The following is a 27,546-nucleotide window of genomic DNA, read 5'->3' on the forward strand; positions in this document are numbered from 1 at the left end:
TCAGGCATGTAGTTGGAATCTGAATTTCAGGGTTCACGGTCCCTTGTGACCAGGGTCCCGCAGCGGGTGGGCTGCTCCCAGGCCTGCAGCCAGCCTGAGCCCTGGCACCCAGAGGAAGGAGGGGCTAGACCTGGCGTTAACTGGCACCCCCTATCCCTGGGGGTTAGGGAGTACCAGTAGGTGTAACAATGCAGGGTGCTCTGGCGCTGGCAGACCCTTGTGGGGTAACATGTGCTCCAGATTGCTTTGTGGCAGTGACGTGAGGTGGCAGCTGGAACAGGAGGGCCTGTCTGGCCCACCCCTCACGCTGCTCCCCTGGACAGATGCAACCAGCACCACTCTCTGCCCTCCCCTGGAACAAGGCCTCAGGGGTGCTGGTGGCTGACCATGGCCTCTGCCCCCAGCCCCCGCTCCAGAAGGACAGGTCCAGGCAGGGCAGGCTGGCTGTGGGACCCCCCCACAGCAGGGGCAGAGCTAGCCTGGAGCCCCAGGTCCCTCGGCTCCTCCAGGGTTATCCCCTGCACCCAGTGCCCCTCCTGCCTCCCTTCTGATTCAGGGACCGTGTACACATGGAGTGGGGGGCATCAGCCATCGGGTGCTGTGCACCCCCAGCTCCTCTTCCCTTGTTGGGTCCTGACCTCTCCCAAACACCCCTCAGAGCCACCCTAGAGGTACAGGGAGGGCCTGGGGCCTCAGGCTCATGCTTGCTGCCTCCCACCACACCCCATCACTGCTGCCCTGCAGGCAGGCGAGCAGGCCCTTGGGTACCTAACCATGCCTAGTGCAGCTTTGAGAAATAACATGGGGCGAGCCATAGCCCTGGACGTGCCTTAGAACGCAGCCTGTAATTCTGGGGGCAGCCCTGCAGAAGGAGGAGCCCGGGCCGTCTTCCCCTAAACACACCCCACCCCAGCCCGCGAGAGACCAGTGGCTGGAGACTGAGACCCCTGAGCCAGGCCAGAGATCCGATCGGTCCAGCCAATGTAGCAAAGCCTCCAGAAAACCCCAGACAGCGCGTCCGAGAGCTTCTGGGTTGATGACCCAGGGCAGAGGTGCAGATGGGATGCGGGAAGGTGACAGGCCAGAGAGCCTCTCCCCCATCTGGCTGTTCCCAGTGACATCCTTTGTTTCAGTGCACAGCATGCTTGCCCGGGCTCCATGAGTCGCTCTCGCAAACGGTCAAACTCGAGGTGGGCTGTGGGACCCTTGGATCCAAGGACCTGCGGCCAGAAGCACAGGGGACTGTGGAGTCTGGGTGGAGGGGCAGCCTTGTGGGACTGAGCCCTTCCCTGAGGGGTCTGACACCATCTCCAGGAGGAGAGTGAGAGGGATCCCTGGGTAGTGCAGCGGTTTAGCACCTGCCTTTGGCCCAGGGCACAATCCTGGAGACCCGGGATCAAGTCCCACGTCGGGCTCCCAATGCATGGAGCCTGCTTCTCCCTGTGCCTATGTCTCTGCCTCTCTCTCTCTCTCTCTGTGTGACTATTATAAAAAAATAAAAAATAAAGAGAGTGAGAGGGCTGAGTTAGATTTGGGGGACCCTCAGTTGGTGTCAGACAATTGCTTGATGATGTCAGTGGGAAAAAATGTCAGAATTGGATGCAGAATTGTATACTGACACCTCTAACATCACATTCTGACCCCCAGCCCTGATCACCCATGGCTCTGACCCTTAGCCCTGCCCACCCAAGCCCTGACCCCCAGCCCTGACTACCCCAGCCCTGACCACCCACACTTCAACCACTCTCACCCTACAGGGGCCCATGGCATCTCCATCACTTCTGCCTCCCAAGCCTCAAGCAAAGCTCATCTTTGACGCTATCTACCCCAGAACTGTTCAGGGAAGGATCCTGGAAATGTGGCTCCCAGCATAGAGAGCATGGATAGAACACTCCGGAACACACAGTATCAGACGTCCACCTCAGTCCTGAGGGGGACCCTACTGCAGAAGAGGCCTTACCTGCTTTTGGGGGGCAGAGGTGGCCTGGAGGGCTGGGGAGGAAGCCCCACTCCACCTGCAGTGACCAGGGCTGCAGCGCCCCTCTCCTGCCACACCCCTCCCCCCATCAGCTGGCTGGGCCTTAGCCCCCCTCCCTCGGCTGCATCCCCCCCCACTGACCCCTCCCCCACCTGCAGCCCTGCTGCTGCATACCTGAGCTAACCAGCAGGGTGGCCCGCCCCCATCATCTACAAGACTCTTTAAAGCTCTTTGTTATACACCATTTTGGAAGTTTTATTAATCAAATTAGGCCACTTTTCTCTTTTCTGATTTGTCCCATTAGAGAGGTCTTGGCCCCAAGGTTACATGTTCCTTCAGAATCGCTTCTAGAAGTTTTCCACTTTTATCATTTAAATCTTTGATCCACCTGACATGAACCTTATAGAAGGTTATGACATTTGTCCCTGCTTCCTCCCCAGTTATGTACATCAACATACCAGTGAACATCTGTCAAAAGCCCATGTCTGGGCGACCCACCTGTTCTGGTCTCTCCCCACAGGGCCTGAGTGCTTGGTTTTATCTGTGAAAAAGCAAAATCCAACTGAGTACCGTTGAAGATCTCATTGGCTTTACGAGATGATTCATTAACCAGCCAGCTTTTTGTCTCAGATAGGGGTCCAAGGTGATGCACAAAATGGGGGACATTTATGGGCAGAAGTGGGGACACAGGAAAGACCATGTTGTTTCAGGCAAGATTCCCCTAGGGGACGTCCTCTCCCCCCAGGGACATCCTCCCCCCCAGGGATGTCCTCCTCCCAGGGACATCCTCTCCCACCAAGGATGTCCTCCCCCACCAGGGACATCCTCTTCCTTCCAGGGACATCCTCCTTCCCTCCCCAGGATGTCCTCTCCCCAAGGCCATCCTCCCCCACACCCAAGACATCCTACTCCCCCTGGAACATCCCCCTCCCCCAGGACACGGCATCACACCTTTTGTCCAGGTGTCCCTCTCTGTTCTTTACTATGATTAAAGTCTTCTCCAGTTTCATTTATTCATAAGCATTTCTCAGCTTTGGTTGTTATGTGAGTTTTCCTATTCTTAACTGGTTATTAATAAGACAGAAAAAAACAAATTTTATGTATTAATCTTATATATTTATCTTATTAATATAGTAGGGTTTTTAAAACTTTTCTTCCAAGTTTCCTGGTTTCATAATCATGTCTTTGGCAAAAACAGATCATCGTTGCCTCTCCTTTTCCAATATTTGCACAGTGACCTTGTCCTTGGTGATGCTGACCCACAATGACGGTCCCACTGTGTGTGGCTGCCGCGTGCTTGCTGGATGGGGTGGGAACGACATCTGCATCCCTCCCTGAAAGTCCTGTCATGCTGGGAACTTTCCAAAGGGCTGTCTGCATGATGCAGGCCAATGACCTCCTCACACTGATTTGGTGGGTTTGGTGACGCTGCTGGTGGTTCTCTGACTTTTCTCAAAGGAGCCCTACTTGGTTGTACTGTCTTAGGTTTGCTAGGATTTTACTTAGAACTTTCACTTATTTTCCTGTTTTGTATTCTTTTAAAAAGAATCAGGTTGGTATTAAGACATGAAGTGGGACATTTTCTTCTTTTTTAGAGTTTAACATAGTTCAGATAACATCTTGGGAAAGCATTTTGACAATCCCTACCCAATTGATCCTGCAATCCCGCACGTAGGAATTTACTGCATAAAAATACTTGTCAGTTACAATCCACATACAAAAAAATCTAATTAAAAATTGGGCAGAAGATCTGAATAGACATTTTCCCAAAGAATACACACAGATGGCCAACATGAAAGGATGCTCTACATGACTGATGTCAGGGAAGTGCCAATCAGAACCTCACCCTGTTAGGATGGCTCTCATCAAAAAAGACAAGAAAGAACCAGTGTTGGCGAGGACACAGAGAAAGGGGACCCTCATGCTCTGTGGCTGGACACACAGGCTAGTGCACCTGCCACCGCATAGATGAACCTGCAGGACCCTGTGGGGAGTGGAAAAGCCAGACACAAAAGGATATCCCACGGGCCTGCAGTTCCTGACGCCCTGGAAGAGTCAGGTGCCCAGAGGCAAAAAGTAGGGTACCAGGTGTCAAGGGCTGGGAGAGAAGGGAGATGCTGCTCCATGGGGACACGTGGTCAGTTGGGAGGGGCAGGGGTGCTCGCCACAGTGGGAACAGACTTACTGCCTCTCAACTGGACGCGTAACAGTAGGTAAAATGGTAGATTTCGTGTTATGTGTATTTTACTACATTTAAAAAAATTGTGGAAATGCTAAGGACTTGGGACACCTGGGTGGTTCAGTCGGTTAAGCATCAGACTCTTGCATTTTGGCTTGGGTCATGATCTCAGGGTTGTGGGATTGAGCCTTGCATCAGGCTCTGCACAGAGCATGGAGTCTGCTTGGGATTCTCTCCCCTGCCTTACCCCCAACCAGCGCGTGCGTGCACCCTCACTCTAGATAAGTAAAATCTTAAAAAAAAAAAAAGAAAGAAAAGGATGGGATGCCTGAGTGGCTCAGCGGTTGGGCACCTATCTTTGGCTCAGGTCGTAATCCTGGGATTCAGGATCGAGTCCCACATCAGGCTCCCTGGAGGGAGCGTGCTTCTCCCTCTGCCTATGTCTCTGCCTCTCTCTGTGTGTCTCTTATGAATAAATAAAATCTTAAAAAAAAAAGCTGCAAAAAAAAAAAAAATGGAAATGCTGGCAGCCCCGTGGCTCAGCGGTTTAGTGCTGCCTTCAGCCCGGGGCCTGATCCTGGAGACCTGGGATCAAGTCCCACGTCAGGCTCCCTGCATGGAGTCTGCTTCTCCCTCTGCATGTTTCTGCCTCTCTCTCTCTCTCTCTCTCTCTCTCTCTGTGTCTCTCACGAATAAATAAATCTTAAAAAAAAAAAAAAAAAAGGAAATGCTAAGGACTTTTTTTTTTTTTTGAAATGCTAAGGACTTAAATATCCAAATGATCTGTAAAAAGAGTAACAAGATTGAAATATTTATTATATCAGATTTTAAGACTCATGGTAAAAACAGTATGTATTGACACAAGAATAAGAATCATTAATAATGGACAGAATGCAGACTATAGATGTAGACACACATATTTGGGGGCAATTTATTTATTTTTTAAGTTTATTTTTCAGTCATCTCTACACCCAATGTGGGGCATGGACTCATGACCCTGAGATTAAGTCACATGCTCCACGACTGAGCCGGCCAGGCATCCTGGGCAACTTATCTTTAAGAAAGATTCCCAAACCATTCAGTAGTGGAGGGACAGCTGGGGTCGGCAGCCGGTGCTATGACATGGGACCTGTGTTGGAGACATAAACTGGGCCCCTCCCTCAGACATGAGCTGCTGAGTCTAACACGGTGACTTTCCTGGTCAACTTTCTGTTCCCCTGAAGCTGTCTTGTCTGATTTTACAAATGCTCACTAGTGTGCCTAAGGACACACAGGGGTATCCACTGTACCGCTGTCACGAGAGCCTGGTGGGATCTGTTCATCTACCCGGGACCCATGAAACTGCTGCCGCCACGCAGACGTGGTGCTGCCCTTGCAGGGGAAAGGTTGTCACCCTGCATTACCACGGAGTATCCAGGAAGGTGTACCATGACCCTAGCAGGAGGGCTCAGAGCCGTGCTCAGGGACTCCTCGGGACCATGTCACACACATGCATGGGGGTAACCAGGAAGGGCTCGGGGGAGCCAGAAGCAGTCCCAGGGTTGCACAAGGGCCAGAAACTCCAGCACCAATGGCTGTTTTCCAAAGACATCGCCAATTCCTGAATCTCAGGCCTTCCTCTGCTGTGTCCTGGTGTGGGTCAGCCAGCGGCTCCTCCCGCCCCAGCCCACACGTTCAAAGGAGGTATGTGTGGCTGGCCAACCCCACAGAGGGTCAGCATGCCCTCCGCCATGTGTATGTGGTTCACCATGAGGCCTGTGCACCTGCTCCCTCATCTTCCCCTGCTCTGACCCCCTGACATGTGGACTCTCGGCTCTTGTGGATCTCCGGGATGACAAGAAGGTGGAGGTCCCTGAAGACAAACTGGAAGGGAGCAGGGAACTGATGCTGCCTTGGAGGAAAACAAGGATGGTCTCTTGGTTGACGGATGATCTTGGATCATGCTGACCTAGTGCCCTACAAGGCAAAACTGAAGGGCAGCCGATGCCTTCTGCTCTGGGGAGAGGAAAGCGCTGATTGTAGGCCAGTGAATAGGTCTCATGTAGGACACGCAGCTGTAAATGGGAACCCTCCCCCTTGAATGAGCTGAAGGATCCCCCATTGTTCTCAAAGATGCACCTGCCTTTTGGAAGCCAAACCAAGGTGTGCCAGGAAGACATGCTCCTGTGCTTGTCAAGGCTTCCATTTTGGTGGCTCTGAGGCCATTCGGGGGATTGGGCCTGTTCTTTGGTCCAATTATACCTCCAGGAAGTGGGTGCAGGTCCCTCTGGGGAGATGGCCCCGGGCTGGCACCCCGCACAAGCCCTGGTGTGAGGTCCTCGCCTAGGAGTCCTGGAGATGGCAGCTAACTCAGAGCCAGGGACTGGAGCTCCCAGGCAGGTCAGCGTGACACTCTTTCTCTCTGAAGCGATGACCTTCCAGCTATGAGCCCATTTTCTTTGCTCAGGGTGTCCTCCCCTCATTGTCAAGCCTCTGACTGATACCGCCCTACTCCCCTGTTCCTGGTACACAGCAGGTAGTCAGCAGGACAGCAGAGGGGTTGGAGGGAAGCAGGACCTCCTTCTGGGCCCCCCTGGGGGACACAGCTCATGGGGTCCGGTGGGGTTGGGGGAGGTTGCACAAAGGCTGCAGACCACCTCCTTATCCCTGCCCCCGCTGTGGGACCCACCAGAGCTTTCCAGGATGCACAGATACAAGTAAGGCCACCAAGCATCTTCTCATCCCTGTTGCCTTACACCCATGCCTGGGCCTCCCCAAGAGACTGATCTGTGGACCCCAAGTGTCCCTGAGGCCCAAAGTATTATCACAAAGGAAAAATGCCCTCTGCCATCTTCAGCACATTGGCATTTGCAGTGCTGGGTGGAAAGGCTGGGTCCTTGGTGAGAAACAGGACATGTCCCGTGTCCCTCCCACCACACACTGCAAAAAACACATTTCCCTTAAAAGTGTCCCCAATGAGGCAGTAAAATGTACTAATTTTATTAAATCTTGGCCCTGGGACACACATCTTTTTAATATTCTGCATGACAAGATGGACAGTCTGTGTGACAGACTCCCACCATACGGTGTGACAGCTGTCAGGGAGAAGCCCGTGGTCAACGTTCAGCTGCCAGAAGATGCAGCTGCAAATATTCTTCACAGGAACATGATTTTCACCTGAAAGGCCTCTGGCGCCTGGTGGATGTGTTCTTGGAAACCAACAAAGGGAGCTGTCCCTATGGGGAAAACAAGTCACGTGGTTGTGGTGGCCGGTGGCAAGATTCTGGCTTTTGTGCCAAGGTCAGGACCGTGGAAGGGCTGCCTCCACGGCTGTGAGCTCTATAACCCACCCTGGGAAAGGCTCTGTGGTCGGGGTGGGAGAGTGAGAGCAAGCAGCTGATGGTGTCTGTGCACTGTATTGGCACAGAAGACACGCATGACAGGGAGAACCAGAATTTTCCAAATGCCCAGTGTACAGTGTTACAGAGCGTGGCGAACAGAGGTCCCCAAGGCACAGGACCAATGGCTGGCTGCAGGCTCAACACAACTCTGGAAGAGCTGGTGGGCTGAGTCCACACTGCAACTAGCCCGCACAGCCAGTGTCCTTCCTGGGAGAGGTGTCCACTATGATCTTTCTGTTCCAAACACCTGTCCATGCGGCGCCGGGTCTCCCGTGGACACCCACCAGCCCAAGGCTGGAGCCAGCTGTGACAGCCCGCGGGCTGCTCTCCAGCATGTGACACAACGCCCCTCTTCTCCTGAAAACCTTTTGTTTTGGAAAATGTATTTTTCATGCAATTGTTGTTTATGTCAACATGTAATGGGTTTATTATTTTGAAATGAGTCCAATTTTTAAGTTTTAGGTTTGATTTCTAGTAAGGTCTATTAGGTGTTAGAATTGGTGGCAAGGACCCACAGGAACAGAGGCTGTGACATCTCCAGGGCCTCCTAGAGCATGGAGGGCCCTGTGAGTGCAGAGGCTCGGGGACCGGCTCTGGGCAGCATGCATGCGGTCAGCTCCTCGAGAGGAAGCCGCTTGGCTCTGGCTGGCCTGGGGCCCTGCCGCCCCTAGTGCAGTCTGAGTTTCTGTCTCCTGATGTTTTTCCAGCTTTGACCCTGACAGCACACTGGCTGCATGGGTGTGTGACTGCACACTTTTTGCTTCTGTTCTGCATTTCCCAGTGCCACATGAGGCCCAGAAGGTCTTCCTCATCCTTCGGCCTCAGACCTCTGCCCCAATCCTTTTTCATTTGAACTTAAAAATACTTTCTTCAGGGGCACCTGGGCGGCTCAGTGAGTGAAGCATCTGGCTCTTGATCTGGGCTCAGGTCAGGATCTTAGGGTCGTTGAGTTCAAGCCCAGTGTCAGGCTCTGCACTGGGCATGGAGCTGACTTCAAATTAAAAAATAACAACAACAACAGCAAAAAAACAACTTTCTTCCATTTCAAAATAAACAAAAACCCACAATGTTATTGAGAATATTGCTGGAATTACATTAATAAAATGATGACACTTTACTTTGGCACTTTTAGGAGTATGCGGTTTCTCCACATGCTCAGGAATTGTTTTAGATTTTACAATAAAACCGTAGTTTTCTTCATGTCGATCCTGTACCTTTCTGGTTAAACTTGCTCATAGACTCCCTGCGGTTCTCAATTATGACCCTGAATGGAACGTTCCATTCCCATAATCCACAGGTTCAAGGTGGTTTAAAGAGTTCTTGATCTTTTGTATATCTGGTTTTCTGGGAATATAAAAATATCATCTGAAAATAAAGGCAATTTTCATTTCTTTTATCCCACTTATTTGTTTGTCTTGATGCATTAGCTATATAAATGCCAACATTAAATAATAAAGGGAGAGAAAGCATATTTGTTTGGTTTTGGAGTTCAGTTTTTGGCGTTAAAAGGATCATTGTCTTGCTGGATCTTATCAAACAGCTTAGTGTTTACTAATAGAGTCACTTTCCCCCTTAATGGACCAATAACTACAGAAGAAATCAGAGACTCCCTACAGACACACTATTTATGAAGCGCGTGACACAGGCGGTTGTCCGGCTGGCCTCCACCTGACCACACCGGTTCTGCTCCAGCCCAACAGAGTATGGGGCAGCAGACATGGAGAGAGACAGCACTGATCCCACACTCAGAGAGACAGCTGGGAAAGTTAAATAGTGCAAATGACTTCTAATTACAAAGGCAAAAATGCTACATAACATACTGCAACTGTTGCCTTCTGCCACTATGTTAACCCTGGTAGCCATGGCCACAGCTCCAGGAGTGCCAGGACGGTTAAACCTGGTATGCCATGGCCATGGCCACAGCCACAGCCACGGGAGCACCAGGACAGTTAAGGTAAGGGAGCTCCTGCATCACTTGGAGCCACAGTCTGTGGCCACCTCGGCGACCCCTGGGCCACTCTGATGGGGTCCTAGCCAGCAGCCTTGGCATAGCCCAGCAGGCTGAGTGTTTGTTAATCAAGTTCTCACGGGACATCGTGTCTCAGGAGCAGCTGGGTTCCTGTGCCAGAAATCAGCCCTCAGTTCAGATCTTCAGGATGAGGCACTCCCTCAGTCTCCTGTGTGGTGGGGTTTTGGGGCTTGTTCTGTGCATGCCTCCCCAGCACTGGTTCAGTGACGTCATGCTGGTAGCTGACACTGGCCTTGCTGGGAACACTGACCATTTTGGCAGAAATTGGTAAGTTCACACTTCAGCAGAGCCTCCTGTCATACATTCACCGAACTACTGCCTTGGGTCCCAAAGCAGCATGGTTTGAGTCCATGCACATGTGCTCTGGGGAGGTCCCCGAGGTGGTGAGCCAGGGGCATCCATCCTGTCCCATCTGGCTCTGCCCTCTGGACTCTGTAGCCAGGCCTGCGCCTGGCCTCTGCTCCACCTGCACGACCTTGGGTGGCTGACTTCAAAGGCCACCGGAGTGTCCCATGAGGGGTCACTGTCAACCAGGATGACTGTGACAGCCTCCTGGCAGCACCCCTGCCTTCATCCCACCTGCCATGGGGCTGCTCAGGAGCACCCAGAAGGAGCTTTTCTAGGTCAAAAGTCAACCATGTCACTTGCTGCATCACCTCACAACCCTGCTGGGTGGGCAGCAACATGCTGGTCCCAGGGGGGGCCAGACACTCCCGTGCCCTTCATCCTTTGCAGTCAGAGACCAAAGCCCAAGTGGCCAACAGGACTTAGGAAGAATTCAGCAGAGAAGCGTCTGGAATGGTTTTCCTGCTGGAAAGGGCAGAGGCAGGGAGGTGAGCATTATCTCACAGCTCTGGACACCACCACCTCCTGCTCAGAGGGCCCCGGCCAGCACAACACCCAAAAGCTTCCTGTGCGTCTGTGGCCTGGCCGCACTGCCTGGCTGCTTCTGTGAGGCTTCCTCATGCTTGGGGCCAGTCCTTCCTGTCCTGCGTTGACCACCACCTGCTATCATGTCATTTCCTTCTTCACGCATTTGCCTGGAACGGGAGTGCATGAGGCCAGGTCTCTGTTCATCATCAGCGTGACACCCCCAGGCCTAGGAAAATGAACAGGGTTGTGCCTGTGGGTAGCTGTCATTGCTCTGTTAGCCTTCTTGCTGGGAGGCGATTGGAGCACCCAGTCTCCAAGGAGAGGGCCGAAGACTCCCTGGGTTTGCTGTGGCATCAGAGGCCACCTCAGGAGTACTGCTGCAGACTCTAGGGAGGGGCAGGCAGGCATCTCCCCTTCAGGACAGTTTCTGTTACGAGTGCAAAGCTGCCACTTGCCTGTTTCCATATGCTTTTGTTTTTGGAATAGACCAACCTGGCGCATTCCCTCTGAGCTGGAAAGGTGAACTCTGCTTCCAGGGAGTCATGAAAAATTACACATTTAATGCCGAAAGCCATTTCAAGTATCATCGGTAGTCACCACACTGGAGAACAGGTTCTAGGAGTTCCCACTGGGGGATCACCCCCGTGTGACCTGGTGTCCTTGGCCTGTGTCTGAGGAGGGGCTTCCACACCAGGAAGTCTGATCCAGGAGCAGCCTCAGGGGCCAGCGTGAGGCTGGCTCCCTCTGGGACCTGGCCTGGCCCGGCCGGCCTGTGTTGTATGGCCAGCCTGCTCGGGCCCTGGCTGCCCACCCGCCCGCCAGCCCACCCGGCAGCCTACACGTTGGACTTGGCAATCATCTTCTCCAGCAGACTCATCATGCGCTCCTGGAGCTGCAGGCTCTGCACCTGCAGGAGGTTCTGCTGGTCCAGCACGCGGCGCACCTCCCGGCACGTCTCCTCCATGGCGCGACTCAGCTTGCGCTGCTCCTCCAGCATGGCCTCCAGCAGCCGCAGCTTCTTCTTCTGGAAGTGGCAGCTCTGCACCTTGCGCTTCTTCACGGGCCGCTCGTCCGACCTGGAAGGACAGTGCCAGCGTGTGGATGGCTGGCCACACAATCAGGGCACCAGAGGCTCCGCCTGCCTGATTCTCCCACCCACCTCAGTGGACACATGGGAAACAGCCCCTGGCAGCTGAGCAACTGCTCTGCCTTCCCTCCCCCTGGTCCAGCAGGTGAGGAGGGCTGTAGCCCTCCTCCCAGGATGGTGAAGGGGCCAGGGGGCTGTAGGCACTGCTGTCCTGTGGGCCTCGAGGCAATCCAGTGACCTGGGTCACAGGATAATCCAAACCCCCTGTAGCCTAGGTGGAGCTCAGGAGTAGCAGCCACACGGGGGGAGAGATGAAGAGGACTGGGTGGGAGGGGGGCAGGGCAGTGTGGCCTCTCCCCCAGGACTGGAACCTCTGGTAGTTCCAGGGAGGCGAAGGTAGCCTACCGGGTGATAGGCCCTGTGCTCTCTGTTGTGGGCTGGGGAGCATCCCTGCTCTAACTGGCCAGACCCTACCAGTCCCCTTGCCTGGGCCCCATGTTTTGAAGCAGAATGGTGACCTGGCCAGTCTCAGGGGCAGGGGTGCCAGTCCCACATCCTGGCCCTTGCGTGGCGCCTGGGGAAGCTGTGAGTCTGGGAACCAGGTCAATCCACGGAAACACCTGGCCATAAACCTCAGGTTTCTAGCTGACTCCATCTGGCCATCCACAAATGCATTCTTGTTGGGGTCTTTGCTGAGAAATCCCCTCCAGGGAAGGGGCACTGGACAAACCAACTGGCAGCCCCTGATACCAGACCTTCCTCATCTTACCCCATCTGACAGACCTGGAGGCCAGGGCTGCGGGAGAGGCAGGGCCGGTCAAACCCACTCTTTTCCTTCTCTTCTCAGACTAGCCAACTCCTATTTACCCTTGAAAGCCGAGTCCTAATGTCACTCCTTTGGTTCCCCTGGCCTCCCCAGCACAGGAGTGTGCCTCCTGTGTACCTGTCTGTAGGCATCTCCAGGGCAGGTTCAGGTGGCCAGAGCTGGCCCAGCAGGACGTCTGTGAAGGGATAGCAGAGGGGACAGGTGCGTACACTGCAACCAGCTGAGGGGAGCACACTGGAGGCTCAGCCCAACATGCCTTCCAGCCAGCCTAGCCAGGTCAGGATCTGCTTGGGGGTGATGGGGAGCCCAGGAGCCAGAAACTGGGGGCCGGTGGGAATGGGACATTGGATTTCCTCCATGTCCCAGGCCCCACACCAAGTTCCTTCTCTCTCATGACACTCCCAGTCACCCTCAGACAAAGTGCTAATTCATCCCCATTTCACAGAGGGAGACTGAGGCCCAGAGAGGTCAAGGACTTTCCACACAGCTAGAAAGTGATGTAGCCAGGAGCCAAAACCAGACTATGGACATGATGGCCCGCACTTCAATACCACCTGCCTCCCAGTCTGAGGCCTCCCCATCTGAAGCCTCCTGTCTGAGGCCTCCTGGTCTGAAGCCTCCCCATCTGAAACCTCCTGTCTGAAGCCTCCCGGTCTGAGGTCTCCCTCTCTGTGGCTCCCTATCTGAAACCTCTCCATCTGAAGCCTCCCCATCTGAAGCCTCCGGGTCTGAAGCTCCCCAGCTGAAGCCTCGGTCGAAGCCTCCTGGTCTGAAGCCTCCTGGTCTGAGGCCTCTGGTTCTGAGGCCTCCCTGTCTGAAGCCTCTTGGTCTGAAGCCTCCTGGTCTGAGGCCTCCAGGTCTTAGGGCTCCCGGTCTAAGGCCTCCCCATCTGAGGCCTCCCCGTCTGAGGCCTCCCCGTCTGAAGCCTCCTGGTCTGAGGCCTCCAGGTCTGAGGGCTCCCGGTCTAAGGCCTCCCCATCTGAGGACTCCCCGTCTGAGGACTCCCCGTCTGCGACCTCCCTGTCTGAAGCCTCCCAGTCTGAGGCCTCCCTGTCTGCGACCTCTCTGTCTGAAGCCTCCTGGTCTACAGCCTTCCTGTCTGCAGTTTCCCTGCCTGAGGCCTCCCTGTCTGTGGCCTCCCTGTCTGAGGCCAGCCTGCCTGAGGCCCCCTGTCCCAGGAGGCACTTGCACACCACCTAGGCCTTTGCAGCCAGCCAGGGATGGCAGAGGACACCGCCGCCCCGAGAGCCGCCGCCCATCACCGCTCCCAGCCCCTTCTCTGGCTGCCGGGCTCCTGGCCCCGCTGGTGGTGGAGGCGGGGAAGGAAGACACACACTACCTGAACTTAAGGGACAGTAAGCTGGAGGAGCTGTCGGAGCGATCGTCCTGGAAGCGGCCTTCGTAGGAGCACTGGTTATACGGTAAGTACAGAGGGGTGGACTTAGCAGACGGCGACAGGGACGCCTCGGTCTGGGACGTGGAGGGCCCCGGCTGCTGGCCGTCCGGCAGTTTGCCATCACAGGACTCGGGGACCTTGGCCAGAATCCTATCAATGGCTAGGTAATAGGGCCAGTCGGGCGGGACGGACTCGCTATCTGTCATGCATTTTAATTTCCTGAAACGAGAGACACAAGAGCCAAGGGTGAGAAACGGAGCTGCTCCCGGCCTGTCCTGCCTGGCCCTTGGTTGAGGGGTGCTCAGGGGTGTGAGAGCCCCGGGGCCCAGGGAGCCGCATGGCTCGGGCGGGTACCACTCTTGGCCAGACAGCCTCCCCAGAAGGACTCCAGAGCCAGGGTGACATTAGACTCGGAGAGAAGTCAGGCTGGGGACCTAGCCCACCGGGGACAATAGAAGCACACGCCCCAAACGTGAATACGGTCATTTGGGAGTGTGGGGGCCTGAGCTGGGCTGAACTGCCTCTGTCCTGGTTGTTCTGTAGTCTCTAAACTCCCTACAGTGAACAAATATTCCTTTTAATAAAATATACAAACATAGGAATAAAATATAAGTATGATATAATACAACCATAAGGTATCATAATATAAGAAATTTGTTTTTCTAAAGAGACTGCCTTAGAAGTGAGAACCACAGGAGTTAGGAGCATAGGTTTCAGTGTCCAACACATCTGAGCTGTGTCTCATCTCCACCACTTTGCTGTGTGACCTTAGGCAGGTTCATTAACCTCTCTGAGCCTTCATTTTCACATCAGTAAAATGGGGATGAGCAAAGTAAATTCGTCACAAGCTCCAGGGAGAATCTAATAAGAAAATGCCCAGTTCCCAGCAAGCAACATTCTTGGCTGAAGGTACCAGGAGGCAGCAGGGCTGGGCCTGATCTTCCTCATCCCTACTTAGACTCCGGGGCCAGGGGTATGCACAGCATAGCTCTGCCCACTGTGGGCTGGAGCCCCGTCCAGCCCTGTGTCCTGCCCTTCCCCACCAGACAAGCCTTGTAGGTCCCTGGGTCTTGGCCGAATTTGGGGAGGTCAGTGATGGGAAGACTCAACTGCAAAAGAGCTGGGAAGGAGGCCCCCACTGGGCGGTTGCTGTCTGCCCATCAGACCCAGCCTTAGTCTGTGGCCCCTACATTCCTGACCCACGCTTCTCCAGGGGATGGAGGCCCTCATGCTCTGGCGACCCCTGTGGCCGATGGCTCCTGTCTCTTGATGTGGGCTTCCCTCCAGGGCAGGCCCCTGGTCACACTCGTCACTAGAAATACTGAGCTGAGCATCTGACTGAGATGCCTTCAGCAAATAGGCCCACCTGGACAGCAAGGGGGTCTGTGGCCCATGGCAGCAAGCTGAGGCCAGCTTCAGCAGAAGGAGGCCTTAGGAGCGTCATCCACCAGCCTGGATGTCCAGAGTAGAAAGCCAGGAGCAGGCCACAGAGGCACAGGCTGCTCTGTCTCCTGACCCCAGGACCATCCAACACCCTGAAAGCTGCACAAATTCCGGGTGTGGGAAGTGGAGGACCGTGCCTGGGGCCCCCACCCAACCTCTGCCTAGGCTCCCCTCCAGCACCCCCAGAGGTCTCCCTCCCTGTGCTTGCTCTGACCACTCAAGTCAGGCTCTCCTTGGAGAAATGAGGGAAAGCCTGCTTCTGGCACAGGAGACCCCTGAACGGTATTCCAAGAGACCATGTTCCACGGAACCTGGCCACCCCCACAGGCTTCCTTAGCCTGACAACCTCAATATGTAAGGAGCTACCATGAGAAAATAAGAAAAGATTTTGCTATTGGAGGCTTTCTGGGTGGGGGTGGAAAGAAACAGATGAAGAACCAGTCGACCAATTGAAGCATCAGCCTGTTACAGGCTCTGTGGTCTAGGGCTCAGTTCCCACCTCCACCCCCAACCCCCCCGGAAATGGGAAACTACAGTCTTGTACATGTGTGCAGCCCTTACCCCCAGCACCCAGGGTCTGGAGGGGTGCCCCACTGGAGGGCCCAGGCCCCACTCTGCTGCACCTGCATGGCCTATGGGCTCCCTGGCCCCCATCCCCACCTCCAAGAAGGGAACAGAATGCCTCCCCTGGGACGCTGAAGATGGCTCTCAGGATAAATAATGAACAACTCTGCCAGACACCAATCAGAGCCCATGAGTTACTGAGTCAGATGGGAAGCTGGTAAAGCAGCCGGCCTTGCCTCTGCAGCGCCCCCGCCCCACAGCAGGCACAGAGGGCTCGCCATGTGCATGCAGGTGGCAGGAATGGGAATACGCACGCATCTACAGACAACCTATCCCTTGCACCATGAGCAGGTGGCTGCTATTTATGTGGTGACTGAGGCCCTCAGACCCTTAGTGGTTGCCTCATTTCTGACCCCTGGGCCGGCCTGGGGGCTGGGACAGCAGGTGGACATGGGCCTTCGGGCAGGTCCAGGCCCTGCAACTCCTCTTCCCAGGGCCACAGAAAGTTAACTGGAAATAGCCGACTGGGTGTCATGACAGGCTGAGAGCTATAGGCCGGGGGTGGGGGAAGGACAGCAGTCGGCTCCTTGCCTACTGTTGCCAGGGACAGCCCTCTCAAGGTGCCCAGGGCAAGCCCGCAAGCCCTGTGTGCAGCCAGCCGTGGCTGCACCTCTGCCCCCTGCTCACAGCAGCCACCTTGGGCACTTGCATATTCTCTGGGGATGTGGACAGGCCCACCCTTGCCAGCATGCCCTGTGGCCCCCAATCTCATTACCAGTCTTCCCCCTGTGGCTCCCAGCAAGACCCTAGTCAGACCATGACCCCTGCCCTGCCTGTGACCCTTACCATGTCCATGACCCACTCCATATCTGTGACCTTGGCTGCACCCAGGACCCTCTGCACTGCTGTGATCTCTGCTCTACCCAGGACCCTCTGCACACCATGACCCTCTGCAGATGGGCTTGGCTCCCACACACCCAGAGACACTGGGCCCGTGGGGCCATAGCTGCCCCCTCACCCCTCCCAGGGGCCAGAGCTCCCCTGCCTGGAAACCTTGTTGGCAGCCCTGACTCACAGCTCCCCTCATGCCACAGGGGGGGGGGGGGTGTAGGTGGAGGCATCATAGGCCCACACCTGTCCTTCCCCAAACAAGGCCCCTCCCACAAGTGGGGCCCCTGGGTGGTCCAGGGCTCCAGTATCAGCCCTACTACACACCCTGCTCCTGATCGTGGCCCGTGTTGGCAGCACTCACGTCTGGGCTCAGTGGTTGCTGGGAATGACAAGAGTGTCAGCACCAGGCAGGACTGCAAGCCTAGGAGCTGAGCCTCCTCCTCACCCCTGGCCTCGGTTTCCCTGCCTGTACGGCAGCCACTCTGCCTAGCTGAGCCATGCCTGGGTGGCCAGCCTGTGGTATCCTGGTTGGCGGGAGGGTGTGTGGAGGCTGGGCGGGAGTCGTCTGTGTGGGCGCCTGTGTCAAGGGTCTGGGGAAGGGTGCTGATCACCCCAGCTCTGCCTCGCTGGGCCTCAGCTTCTCCCTCTCCTTGATGGGAGGCGGCAGATAGTTTGTAGAGGCCCCATCTCGTGGCCCGGCTCTACCCACACAGGGCCTTCCCACCTCAGCACCGAGGGGGTCCGCGGCAGCAGTCTAGGCACAGATGGCTGGCTGCCAAGCCATAGTGCTGGTCGTGGGGGTGCATGGTGGTGCGGCACGTGGGGCCCACCTATACAGGAAGGAGCCGGAGCCCAGGGCGTGGGGGTGCGTGCGGGTGTGTGGGGTGCGCGGAGTGCATAGGCATGCGGCGCGTGGGGCCCACCTGTACTGGAAGGTCATGTTGGTGATCTTGATCTTGATCTCCTCGCCCAGCCGGCGCTCGCCTGTCATCTCCAGCAGTTTGCTGGCCATCTTCTCGTACACCTTGGCGTTGCGCTTGGTCTGCTTCAGCTCGTCGAAGAATTCCTCCCAGACGAGCATGAGGCCGCGCATCTCGGCATCGGTCCAGTTGCGGGCACGCCGGTGCTTCTCCGTCTGAGGGGACACGAGGTAGCCAGGCGCTTCGGCTGCTGCCATGCCGGAGGTACCTGCGGGGTTAAAGGAGCGCGCTCAGGCGGGGCCTGTGGTCTGCGCACCAGGGCGGGAGCCCCACTCCTGGAAGGCAGCTCCACGCTCAAAATGGGGCCTACATCTGACAGGCAGGAATTTAGTTAAAAGCTTTTAAACGGGAAACGTCATTTTGATGTCACGTTTCCATAGCAACAGAGCAACTGCATAAGCTACAACAACAGAAACCTTTTAACTGAAAGCGCAGGAATCAGGGCTGCCCTGACGGGCCATCAATATTGCAGCGAGTGGGCCAGACCTCAAACCCATGGCCCAGGCGCCAGCCCGGCCACCAGGCCTCACCTGCTGGGAGCCCAGCGTGCTGGGGTCCAAGCCGAGCCCCCAGCTCAGCCCAGCCCCACTTGCACAGACCAGGGGCCCAGGAGGAGCCCGGGGGTGGAGGGTGGGGGGTAGGCAGTCAGGGTGGGGTAAAATGAGGGGCCAGGGCCAACAAAGATGGAGATGGGGGGGCAGCAAGGAGGGGGCACGGAGGCAGATACCCCCAGGGACCCTCGGCGACATACATGCAGGCATGCCAGCCCTTGCCTACCCACCATGCGCTCCACACACAGCATCCCCCCGGCAGTGCATGCACACTCCGTGACTGGAAACTAAGTGTGCCAATACCAGGCTGGGCAAGAGTGGGACTCTGTCCACTGGATCACCTGTCTCCCTCCTTGCAGGTGAGGCTGGTTGCTGGCCTGGGTGATAGGCGAGCAGAGAAGCCAGGGCAGTTCTTGAGGCCGAGAACAGCAGGCAGGCAGTATGTATTGGTCCCTCCCACCCTGGGCAGCCCCACCACAGCCCTAACCACCCTGCTCAAAACCATCTGCACCTACACCCACTTCTACCTGGTAGGCGGCATGCTCCCTGTAGCCCCAGAGCCTCACAGAAAAGGGCTTACTAAATAAAGGCTTGCTGAGTAACAAAATGAACAAATGAAGGGACCAGTCTTAAGTAGCCCTTCTCCCTTCCCAACTGATCATCTAGAGTTTGCTTTTGGACTTCCTGGCAAATTCCTGTTCATTCTGCAAAACCCTGTTCTGACATCACCTCCTCTCTGAAGTCTTTCCCACTCCATTTTGGTCCTTCTTCTCTTTTTCCCTCATGCCAATTGGATCTACCTTGAGCCAGGCCATTTTATTTTTCTATTCTAGTTGTGTGACCATGGGTTCAGAACACTTGCAAAAGTGAGAAAATAAGAATTTGAGTATTCTCTGAACACTGCGCACTGTTTTATGAGCTACACACAATTATCTTCTACTTTGATCCTCATGGTCACTATGTTCCAAGTGAAGAACTGAAGGGGTAGAGAGGGGAGATCACCCAGAGGGCAAGCGGCTGGCTTGGAGCTGAGTCTGACCCTGTGCTGTGTTCTCTCTTAAAGGAGCATTGGCTGGCAGGCTCCCAGTTAAAAGACACCCATCACCCCTCCCATGTCCATGGTCCTGGGTGGGGCATACGACATAGCCAGTGCAAACTGCTGTGTGCCTGGAGAATCTCCCCACCATTTCCTGGGGCCTCCTGGAAGGCAGGGATGCTGGCAGGGTGGCTGCTGGCAGTGGGTGGCCATAGGACCCTCACCCTCTCTCAGCAGGTCTCTGCCAGAGTTTGACTGAGGCTCATGACGATGTCTCAAGGGCCAGGGCCACAGCTAGGGCTGGCTAGCAGTGGCAGGGCTGGGGGGACACTGTAGGACAAAGGTGAGTAAGACAGAGCCAGCAATGAGACAGCATGACTATTCCTGGGGGAACTGGAAAGGTGGGCTTGAGAGCCGGGATGATGATGGGCTGAGGTGTCCCCTGAGGCTGGCCAGCTGATGTCAGCAGGATGGTCAGCCAGAAGAGGAGAGCAGGGCCACGCAACCTCTGAGTACCATGGGGACAAAGCGCCACCTAAAGGCATCAACATTCCAAATGAAAAGATTAGGGGATCCCTGGGTGGTGCAGCGGTTTAGCGTCTGCCTTTGGCCCAGGGCGTGATCTTGGAGACCCGGGATCAAATCCCACGTCGGGCTCCTGGTGCATGGAGCCTGCATCTCACTCTGCCTGTGTCTCTGCCTCTCTCTCTCTCTCTCTCTCTCTCTCTCTCTGTGTGACTATCATAAATAAAAATTAAAAAAAAAACAAAATTAAAAGATTAAACTCCAATGGTTTAAATGCAGGAGCCCAGCACACCTGCTGGACAGGCCCCAGCCCTGTCCCCTAGGTGCTCAGAGGGGCCTGCACCTGCCCCATTTATCTGGCTCTTGCTTCAAGGCCTGGGCCTGCTATCAGCTTCCTATAGGAGTTCCTTCCTCTCCAGGGGGTCACCTGGGGACACAGGGACATGGCCACCCGGCCAGGCAGCACCCTCCAGGCGTGGGCGCCTTGCACGTGGTGCTCAGGATGTCGGAGAGGGACTGGAAGGCCCTCCAGGAAGCCCTCAGTCCTTAGATAAAAGTTCTCAGCCCCACCTGAGGGCTTTCTCCAGCGCAGCTCCAAGGGCTGAGCCAGGCTGCCTCCTGGCACCTCTTGGCACATGGGCAGAGCTGCTGGACAGGGCAGTCTGGCATACTGGCTTCGCTGGGGATGGTGAATACTCATCAGGAGAAGCTGCTGTCCCAGGGACCCCAGCCTGGGAAACACTGAGAGAGCTGGTCCCACTGCTTCTAAGAGGCAGCCGCTGGCCTCCGGGTGTCCCACACATGTGGTTCCTGAGGAGGAGTCTGCACCACCTACTTCCTCTCCAGCTGGCATGTCCAGAGGAATCAGGGTAAAAGGCTGGACTCCAAATGTCTTTTCAGGTTTCAATGGGCATTGGAAGCCCCCCCAGAGGGGAGTCCTGGGAGAGCTTCTGGAAGCCAAGCCCTCATGTGGTCCTCCCAGGGCAGGTACCCACTAGGTGGAAGGGGTTGGCAGGGTAAAAACCCAGCTGCCCCCACTGGGGAGGGCCCTGCCTGTCCTTGGTGGGGAGGAACTCCATACCTTGGCACAGCTGCATGGCCTGCTGGGACCCTCAGTCTCTGAGGGATGGGGAGGCAGAGGGCCGGGGGCTGGGTATCCGGCAGTACCTGTAGGGAGAAGGGTAGTCAGGCCTCAGCAGGAGGCCCCTGTAAGCCTCCATCTCCACATGAATGGATGCTCCGTCTGAGGTAGTTAGGCTGACATGGGGGCTGCGGGTAGGAAGCAGATGTGCCTGTGAGGAGCCTCTGGCACCTGCCAGGAGCAGGCACTGGTGAACCGAGCCTATCACGGTGGGCAGGTGAGCTCAGCATTGGAAATACTCCATTCTGGGCAAAGGCAGGGAGGCATGTGGAAATGTGGCTGGAGGGTGGCCGGGGTGGCAGGGTAGAGCCCTGGGAGGATGGGGCTGGAGGATGAGCTGTCCCAGTGGAAGGGTGCAAGGATCGTCCCATGATGGCCTGGCTCACAGTGGAAGGAAGCTCCAAGCTGCCACCCAGCTCCCTGCTGGCCCCACTGGCCTTCTCCCTACATCTCCAGGTAGCCATACCCTTCTCTGTCACCACTCTGCCTCAGTGGGCAAGCCCCGACCCTGCAGCAAGGGCTACCCTGGACCCACCCACACCCCATGTGCCCCTCAGGCTCCCTAGAGGACATGGCTGATAGGGAGAAGGCCACTGGAGCAGCCCCCACATCTCTTTGGGAGGCTAGTGGCAAGTGCCATCTGACCAGATGCAGGGGCCAGGCTGTCAAGACCCCCAAATCAGTAGAAACTGCAGGACATGCTCATGGCTCCCCAAATTGAGTCTTGGTGACATGCCACCAAGTGGCACTCAGACTACTGCCAGGCTGCTTCGGGGGCAAGGGGCAGCCCCCCAACACATCTAGAAGGGCTTCAGAAGCTTCTCAAGAAAAGTGAGGTCCTGCCATCCATTGAGGGCACCTCTACCGTGGCGGCAGGAGGGCAAGTGGGGGATATGCAGCAGCAAAGCCCACTCACACCAGGGGCTCTGGGACCCTTCTTTTTAGAAACAATGGGTAGGCCAGGTGTGCTCAGATGCACCAGGCAGGGTCTGGCTGTCCAGGCTTGGACGAAGATGGAGGACACAGCCTTGGCAGCTTAAGGTGCCATCAGAGGCTTTGGAACAGAGGAGACAGAGTTGGGGAGCTCAAGTCAGCCCCATGGAATGTTAGAGCAGAAGTGAGACTGCAGCCCTAGCGGGGAGACACTCCGCCATGGTCCCTGTGCAGGGCAAGGGGGTCCTGAGGCTCCTGGCGCCAGGCTCTCAGGGCTGTCACAGATTCCAGGGGAAGCCTGTGTGCTCATCATTCTCCAGCCCAAGGGCAAGGACTATGGTGCCCGTGTCTCTCTTGCTGGCACCTGCTGTAGTGTGGGCTCTGGGGCTGCCCTGCCAAGACAACAGGCAGCTGATTCCTGCCAACTGACAGGAACCCGAGAGACTTGGGTGAATGATACCCCACCTGAGCAGCCTGCTGCCTAGTTGTCTGTGCAGGCTGGTGGGCAAAACACCTGCACCCCAAGATGACTGCTGACTGCCGTCAACACCGACTGCCAAAGCTCCCCAGGAGGGGTCTGCCCAGAGCTAAGAAGCATGATACCCCATTCAGCTGATTAGGTAAGACTTTGATGGCTCAGAAGCTCAAAGCTGACAGGCCAGGAGCCAGAAGCCCAGGAGCCAGCGGGGCCCTGCAGGGTGCTCAGAGGCCAGGCCACAGTCCATGTGAGCACTTCAGCTACCCTGGTGTCCTTAGCACCCCTCAGGGCCCAGATGTACACGGAGGCAGAGATTCAATGCTGAAACCACACGGCCCTGGTGTGAACAGATGACAAGGTCACTTGACCGGCTCACGTCTGGGGCCCACTTCCTCACCCTCATCCTGCATCCCTGGTGGAGGTTCTCAGAGAATAAGCATGCCTCGCAGCCCAGTAGCATGTGGTGTCATTTCCCTTTAATTCAGATACACAATGTTTGTAGCAATTTAAAAAATTTAAATACACATCGCATGTCAGTCCTTCCCTCTCCTCTTGGAAGTGGACAGTCCAGTCCAGGCCAGGGCTCCGGGACATGCCCCTCATAGCCTTGCTGGCTCCCAGTGTCGGGGAAGGTGGTGGCGGTGTGGCAGGGGTGAACACCCTGCTGACGCTCAGCCACAGCACGAAGCAGTGATTATGGACAGGTGGCCAAACTTAGCTCAGCCCTGCCACCTGCAACAGGTCCTTGATGGCCAGGGTCCTCGAGCGCCGGTGGTCACCACCCAGTTTGCACTGGGAGACTGTGGTGACTGTCCAGGGCCAGGTGCTCTCAGAAGCACTCAGGGTGGGGTGAGGGGGTTCCTTCAACTGCATTAAAAGTGTCAGGTGCATGGGGGAAAGTGACCCCAGAACCTTCCAGGCCACCTTCACTTGTCACAGCCATCTGAGTGGGCCACTCCCTGCTGAGGCCATGCCCAGGCCAGCAGCAGCAGCACAGCCCTCCGAGCTCTCCAGCAAGGCCGCACCCCTGCTGCTGCCCACTGCCCCACAGAACCACCCCATGGTCACCCTGGCTGGGAGCCATGGCTTCAAGGGCTCCCTCAGAGGGAAGGACAAAACACAAAGTGAGGACGGCTGCTAGGAAGGATGCTCACAGTATCAGAGGAAATGAATTCCACTCCCCACAAATCCCAGAGAACCACGCCCACTGCAGCCCTGCAGCAGAAGGAAGCTTTGTCTGCAGGTCAGCCAAGAGCAGTTATTGCTGTTTTGTCTGTTCCAAAGGAACCGCCAACAAGGGCTCGCTGTACCTCCCCGGGAGAAGCTGCCTCATGGTCTTGGGGACTTGCAAGTGACACCCTGCAAGGAGGGGGCGGCCTGGGTGCGGTGGGGGTCCTTTCAGAGGCGAGGCCTTCTGATGCTACATTCGGGGTGTCTGCAAGGGTCAGCCTCATTCATCGTCCGGAAAGGATCCATTTGCTGGCAAAAATATGACAGGACAAGAGAAGCGGGTACAGACAGCTGGGAGTTGCCCACAGCACTTGGCGGGGCAGCAGGGGAGGGAGGCGCGTTTCTGGAGGAGCCATGCTTAAGGGCATGGCCCTGGCTTCATTCAAATTTGTGGAAAAGTGTCGGCAGGAAAACAAACCCTCTCCCTGGCAAATAGACCTGCCAAATTAGTATTTTCAACAAAATTTGGACTGATGATAGGATTGCTGCTTGCCACAGACTTCTAGGAACTTGCTAAAATATTAATTCCTTGTGCAGAAAGCTGGCAAAGTGGATGGACCCTTTCCTAAGTAGGATTTTAATGAGCAATGACATGGTCCTAGACACCTCAGCCATGCAGCCAGCTCCATGTGGCACATCTAAGAAAAGTCAACTTCTGCAAAAAACTTCCGCGGCCATTCCTGGTAGCCTTGCATACCTGCATATTGATATACATATAATGATAGATCTGCACACATGCGCGCGCGCGCACACACACACACACACACACACACACACACACACACACACATACACGTACTCATCCCTGGCTAGAGAACTTCACTCACCAACTCCCATCCACCTCCAGATCACACAGGCCAGTCTTTGGGGTCAGCGCGTACAGCCAGAGCTAAGCTCCAGGGCCCCTGGTTAAGCACCGACTATTTTGGATCAATGGCAAATAAGGGAAGACAATGATGCTTCCAGGTGAGCCCAGTGATATGGATACTAAGGGGGATGGTTCCAAACCTTACATTCACAGTGTTACTTCCTACAAATGTAAACCCCTCACCAGGAACAGCATGCAGCCTGGCCTGTGATGTTCTTGTCTTGGAGCCGCTGAGGTGACGGGGTGAGAGACAGGCGGTTTCTAGGAGTGGCAGGGAGAGATGGGAGCCCAGCGGAGGTGGAGGACATGGGAGATTTCCTTCTTAAGATTCCCTTCCATCCAGGTCAAAAGCGGGACTCATTTCTATTGCTCATGCCCATGCTTGGTGGGACCTCTGTGGGGGCTGGTGGGAAAACCCTGCACCCTAGCAAGTCCCAAACTGCTGTATCAGGAGGGTAGGAAGAGGATGGCAGTTCTGGGGCAGGGGGTCAGCAGGCAGTTTGGTGTGTGCCCCACAGCTGGCTGTGTATTGTGGTGGGATGTCAGGCCCATACCCAGCCATCTGGGTATGGGTAATTAACCATGTACCAAGGCTCCTCCTCCTCCTCTTCCTCCTCTGGCTCTGGAAAAGGGCTTCAAAATGATCTCCACTCACATGAAATACCCAAACCACTGCCTGCATTTGAACTCAGGACCAAACTGACCCGCATGGCAGTCATCATGCAACCGTCCTGCCTCTGGGGCCAGACAGCAGAGTACCCACCAGCCTCACAGGCAGACAGCAAGCATGGCCCCACTCGTAGGCACACCATGAGCTCTGCCCAGTAGAGGTCAACCCAAATGTCCATGCCTCATCTGCACTGGATTTGGCTACTTTGGGGCTGGAAACAGAAAGTTGGTCCAGCGGCCTGGGCCTGGGGTAAAAGCAGCAGCTCTGAGGGGATGTGGGCCGGCCAGTCACTGCCCAGCCCTTCTCCTTACTACCCCTTGAACCCCATCACGTGTCCAGTGGGTACAGATCTGCATCCTCCTGAAAGGAGGCCCACTTTCCATGTTGAGCTGCAAAGGGGGCCAAGTGGGTGCTGGGGTCCTTCTCTAACAGTTGCCAAGATGCCGAGCTTTGCTCTTGACCAAGAGTGGTACAAATATAATTCCATTACACGCCTGGGCCCTAATACACAAGAGAGGCCACATGGAGAGCAGATTTCACAGCGGCCAGTCAGCCCCCAGCAAGACCCCGCTTGGGATGGGACCGGACAACACCCAGGCTGGCGTCATTGGACATGACAGACTGCCCGTAACCAAGAGAGCTGGCCTTGTTGGCTAGGTGCCAGCACAGCTGTCCTTCACTGGGGAATGGAGCCCACAGAGCCATCAGTGTGGAAGGGTGAGGGAGCAGCAGGCGGGCTGTGTATGGGACAGGGGGGCAGGCACCTTCCAGTCCTCAGAGTGGCTGTGTGAGTTCCTGACGCAGACACCTTAACATGAAACATCTCTAAATTCTAAACATCTCTAAACAGAAGTGAACTCGTGAGAAAGGGTGGAGGGCATCACAGAACATCGCCAGCGTGTTAATAAGGAAGACAGGTGTGTGTGTGTGTGTGTGTGTGTGTGTGTGTGGGCGAAGGGGGGGGCCGGGAAGCTGCAGGGCAGAGAGCAGGGGCTGCCAGGGAAGGACCGGCCTGGGGCAGCTTCCACAGGCTCTGTCACATGCGGCACAGACTTGGTAATGTACATACTTTACACGGGCGTAGAAAGTTACCTTAAAATTAATCTCTTTACTGATATAATTAAACTTTAAATCCTGAGAAGAAATCAGAGAAAGGAAGTATGGCGCTGGGTGTCACGTCCCCAGCCCCCCCCCCCCACCTGCACACACCGCAGGGGTCCCCTCCAGGACTGGGTGTGGTCCTGACCCCCCAGGCCAGAGCCCCGGGGAATGCTCCTGAAAGCCCGTTGGCGCCACCTTCTGCCGGCGGGACAGCAGAGAGGCCCTAGGACACAAGAGCAGCTGTAACCCGATGACCACGAGCAGGCTGGGTGCTAAGAGGAAAAGAACACCTGGTTAGCTGGCATTTTGGAGGAGCTGCAGCACAGAGGGTTAGTGACACAACTGCTCCTGCTCTCTGCGAGGACTCAGGCTCAACCCCATGGTACTGCACATGTTCCCTTGCATGCAGCCTCACTGCCAAAGAGCTCCTCCGCCATGTGGCAGAGTCGGACACCGCCTGCCTGGCCTTGATGTGACTCGAGGGGAGGCCTTTGCGGAGCCACGCCAGCGCAGGCAGGGCCCCCGGCTCTGTGCTGCTGCCCTGTGTGGGCGTTCAGCACGTGGTGACTTTGTGGACATTCCGCAAACAAGTCAGCAATCGATGATACGGGTTTCCTGGTGCCGCGACCACCTCGAACACAGACTGGAAGGCCCGGCGGTCCAGCTCCTCCTCTATCTGGTGTTTGTAAAAGTCCGTGGCCACCAGGCAGAAGAGGTTAACGTCCACTTGTTCCAGCTTGCCCATCCTGCTGATAACGTGGGGAAGGCTGGCAGAGGAGTTAAGGGAGCAAGGCTCAAGTGAGGGAAGAGCAGTCTCCTAAGCATGCCTCCGGTCCTCACCAGGCTGTCCTTCAACAAAGGCCTACAGACGGGCCCTGGGGGCCCTGAGAGGCGGCTGGAGCAGATGCCAGGGCACCTGGACTGTGCAGCAACAGTAGCTGCCTCCCACTTTGGCTCCTGCCAGTCACACCAGAAACAGGCAAATGGACGCTGCCACTCTGGCTGGAAGCCTGGCTGCCCAGTGGGACAGAGGAAGCGGGCAAGGCAGCCTGGGGAGCCCCAGAGCGAGGGTGCTCCACTCCACAGTACTTACCTGGCCTGGCTCCCTTCACAGCGCTGGCCGCTGAGGCTCCCACTAGCCCTGCTCCCGCAGAGTGAGGGCAGAGCCATGGCCACCCGGCCCAGGCAATGCTGAGCGAGGCCTGCCACCAGCACCAGGACAGCCGTCTGCTCAGAGGCTCTGGTCTGTCTTGGGAGAAGGCTGCCAAAGGAGAACATCCCCTTTTGGCAGCCAGCATTTTTGGGGTGGGAACTGGATCTTTACTTAAGCCTTGTACCCTAGAGGATGACACAGGCACAATGGACAAGGAATAATGAGAAACAGCAC

General features: G+C 56.0%; 2 protein-coding genes across 5 annotated transcripts in view; both read right to left on the reverse strand.

Annotated features, from left to right (window-relative positions):
- Positions 1 to 5,003: 5,003 nt before the first annotated feature.
- Positions 5,004 to 23,730, reverse strand: MSANTD1 (Myb/SANT DNA binding domain containing 1). Of its 2 annotated transcripts, XM_041751541.1 has the most exons (5): positions 23,601 to 23,730; positions 20,820 to 20,905; positions 17,570 to 17,834; positions 13,692 to 13,967; positions 5,004 to 11,515 (listed from the first exon to the last, which is right to left on the reverse strand). In XM_041751541.1, the coding sequence occupies exons 2-5, from the start codon at positions 20,833 to 20,835 to the stop codon at positions 11,275 to 11,277; spliced, it is 798 nt and encodes a 265-aa protein (XP_041607475.1). In that variant the 5' UTR covers positions 20,836 to 20,905; positions 23,601 to 23,730; the 3' UTR covers positions 5,004 to 11,274. The 2 variants fall into 2 exon arrangements, with proteins under 2 accessions (XP_041607475.1, XP_041607477.1); XM_041751543.1 differs by lacking the exons at positions 20,820 to 20,905; positions 23,601 to 23,730 and adding an exon at positions 18,481 to 19,328.
- The window catches only part of HTT (huntingtin), a 143,724-nt gene continuing 138,927 nt past the window's right edge, over positions 22,750 to 27,546 (reverse strand). For all 3 annotated transcript variants that reach the window (XM_041751539.1, XM_041751538.1, XM_041751540.1), the window contains one exon: positions 22,750 to 26,926. In XM_041751539.1, the coding sequence (XP_041607473.1) occupies positions 26,713 to 26,926 (214 nt within the window). In that variant the 3' untranslated portion in view covers positions 22,750 to 26,712. The remainder of the gene's footprint in view (positions 26,927 to 27,546) is intronic.

Source organism: Vulpes lagopus, chromosome 4 (genome assembly GCF_018345385.1).
Source record: "Vulpes lagopus strain Blue_001 chromosome 4, ASM1834538v1, whole genome shotgun sequence".
Taxonomy (NCBI): Eukaryota; Metazoa; Chordata; class Mammalia; order Carnivora; family Canidae; genus Vulpes; species Vulpes lagopus.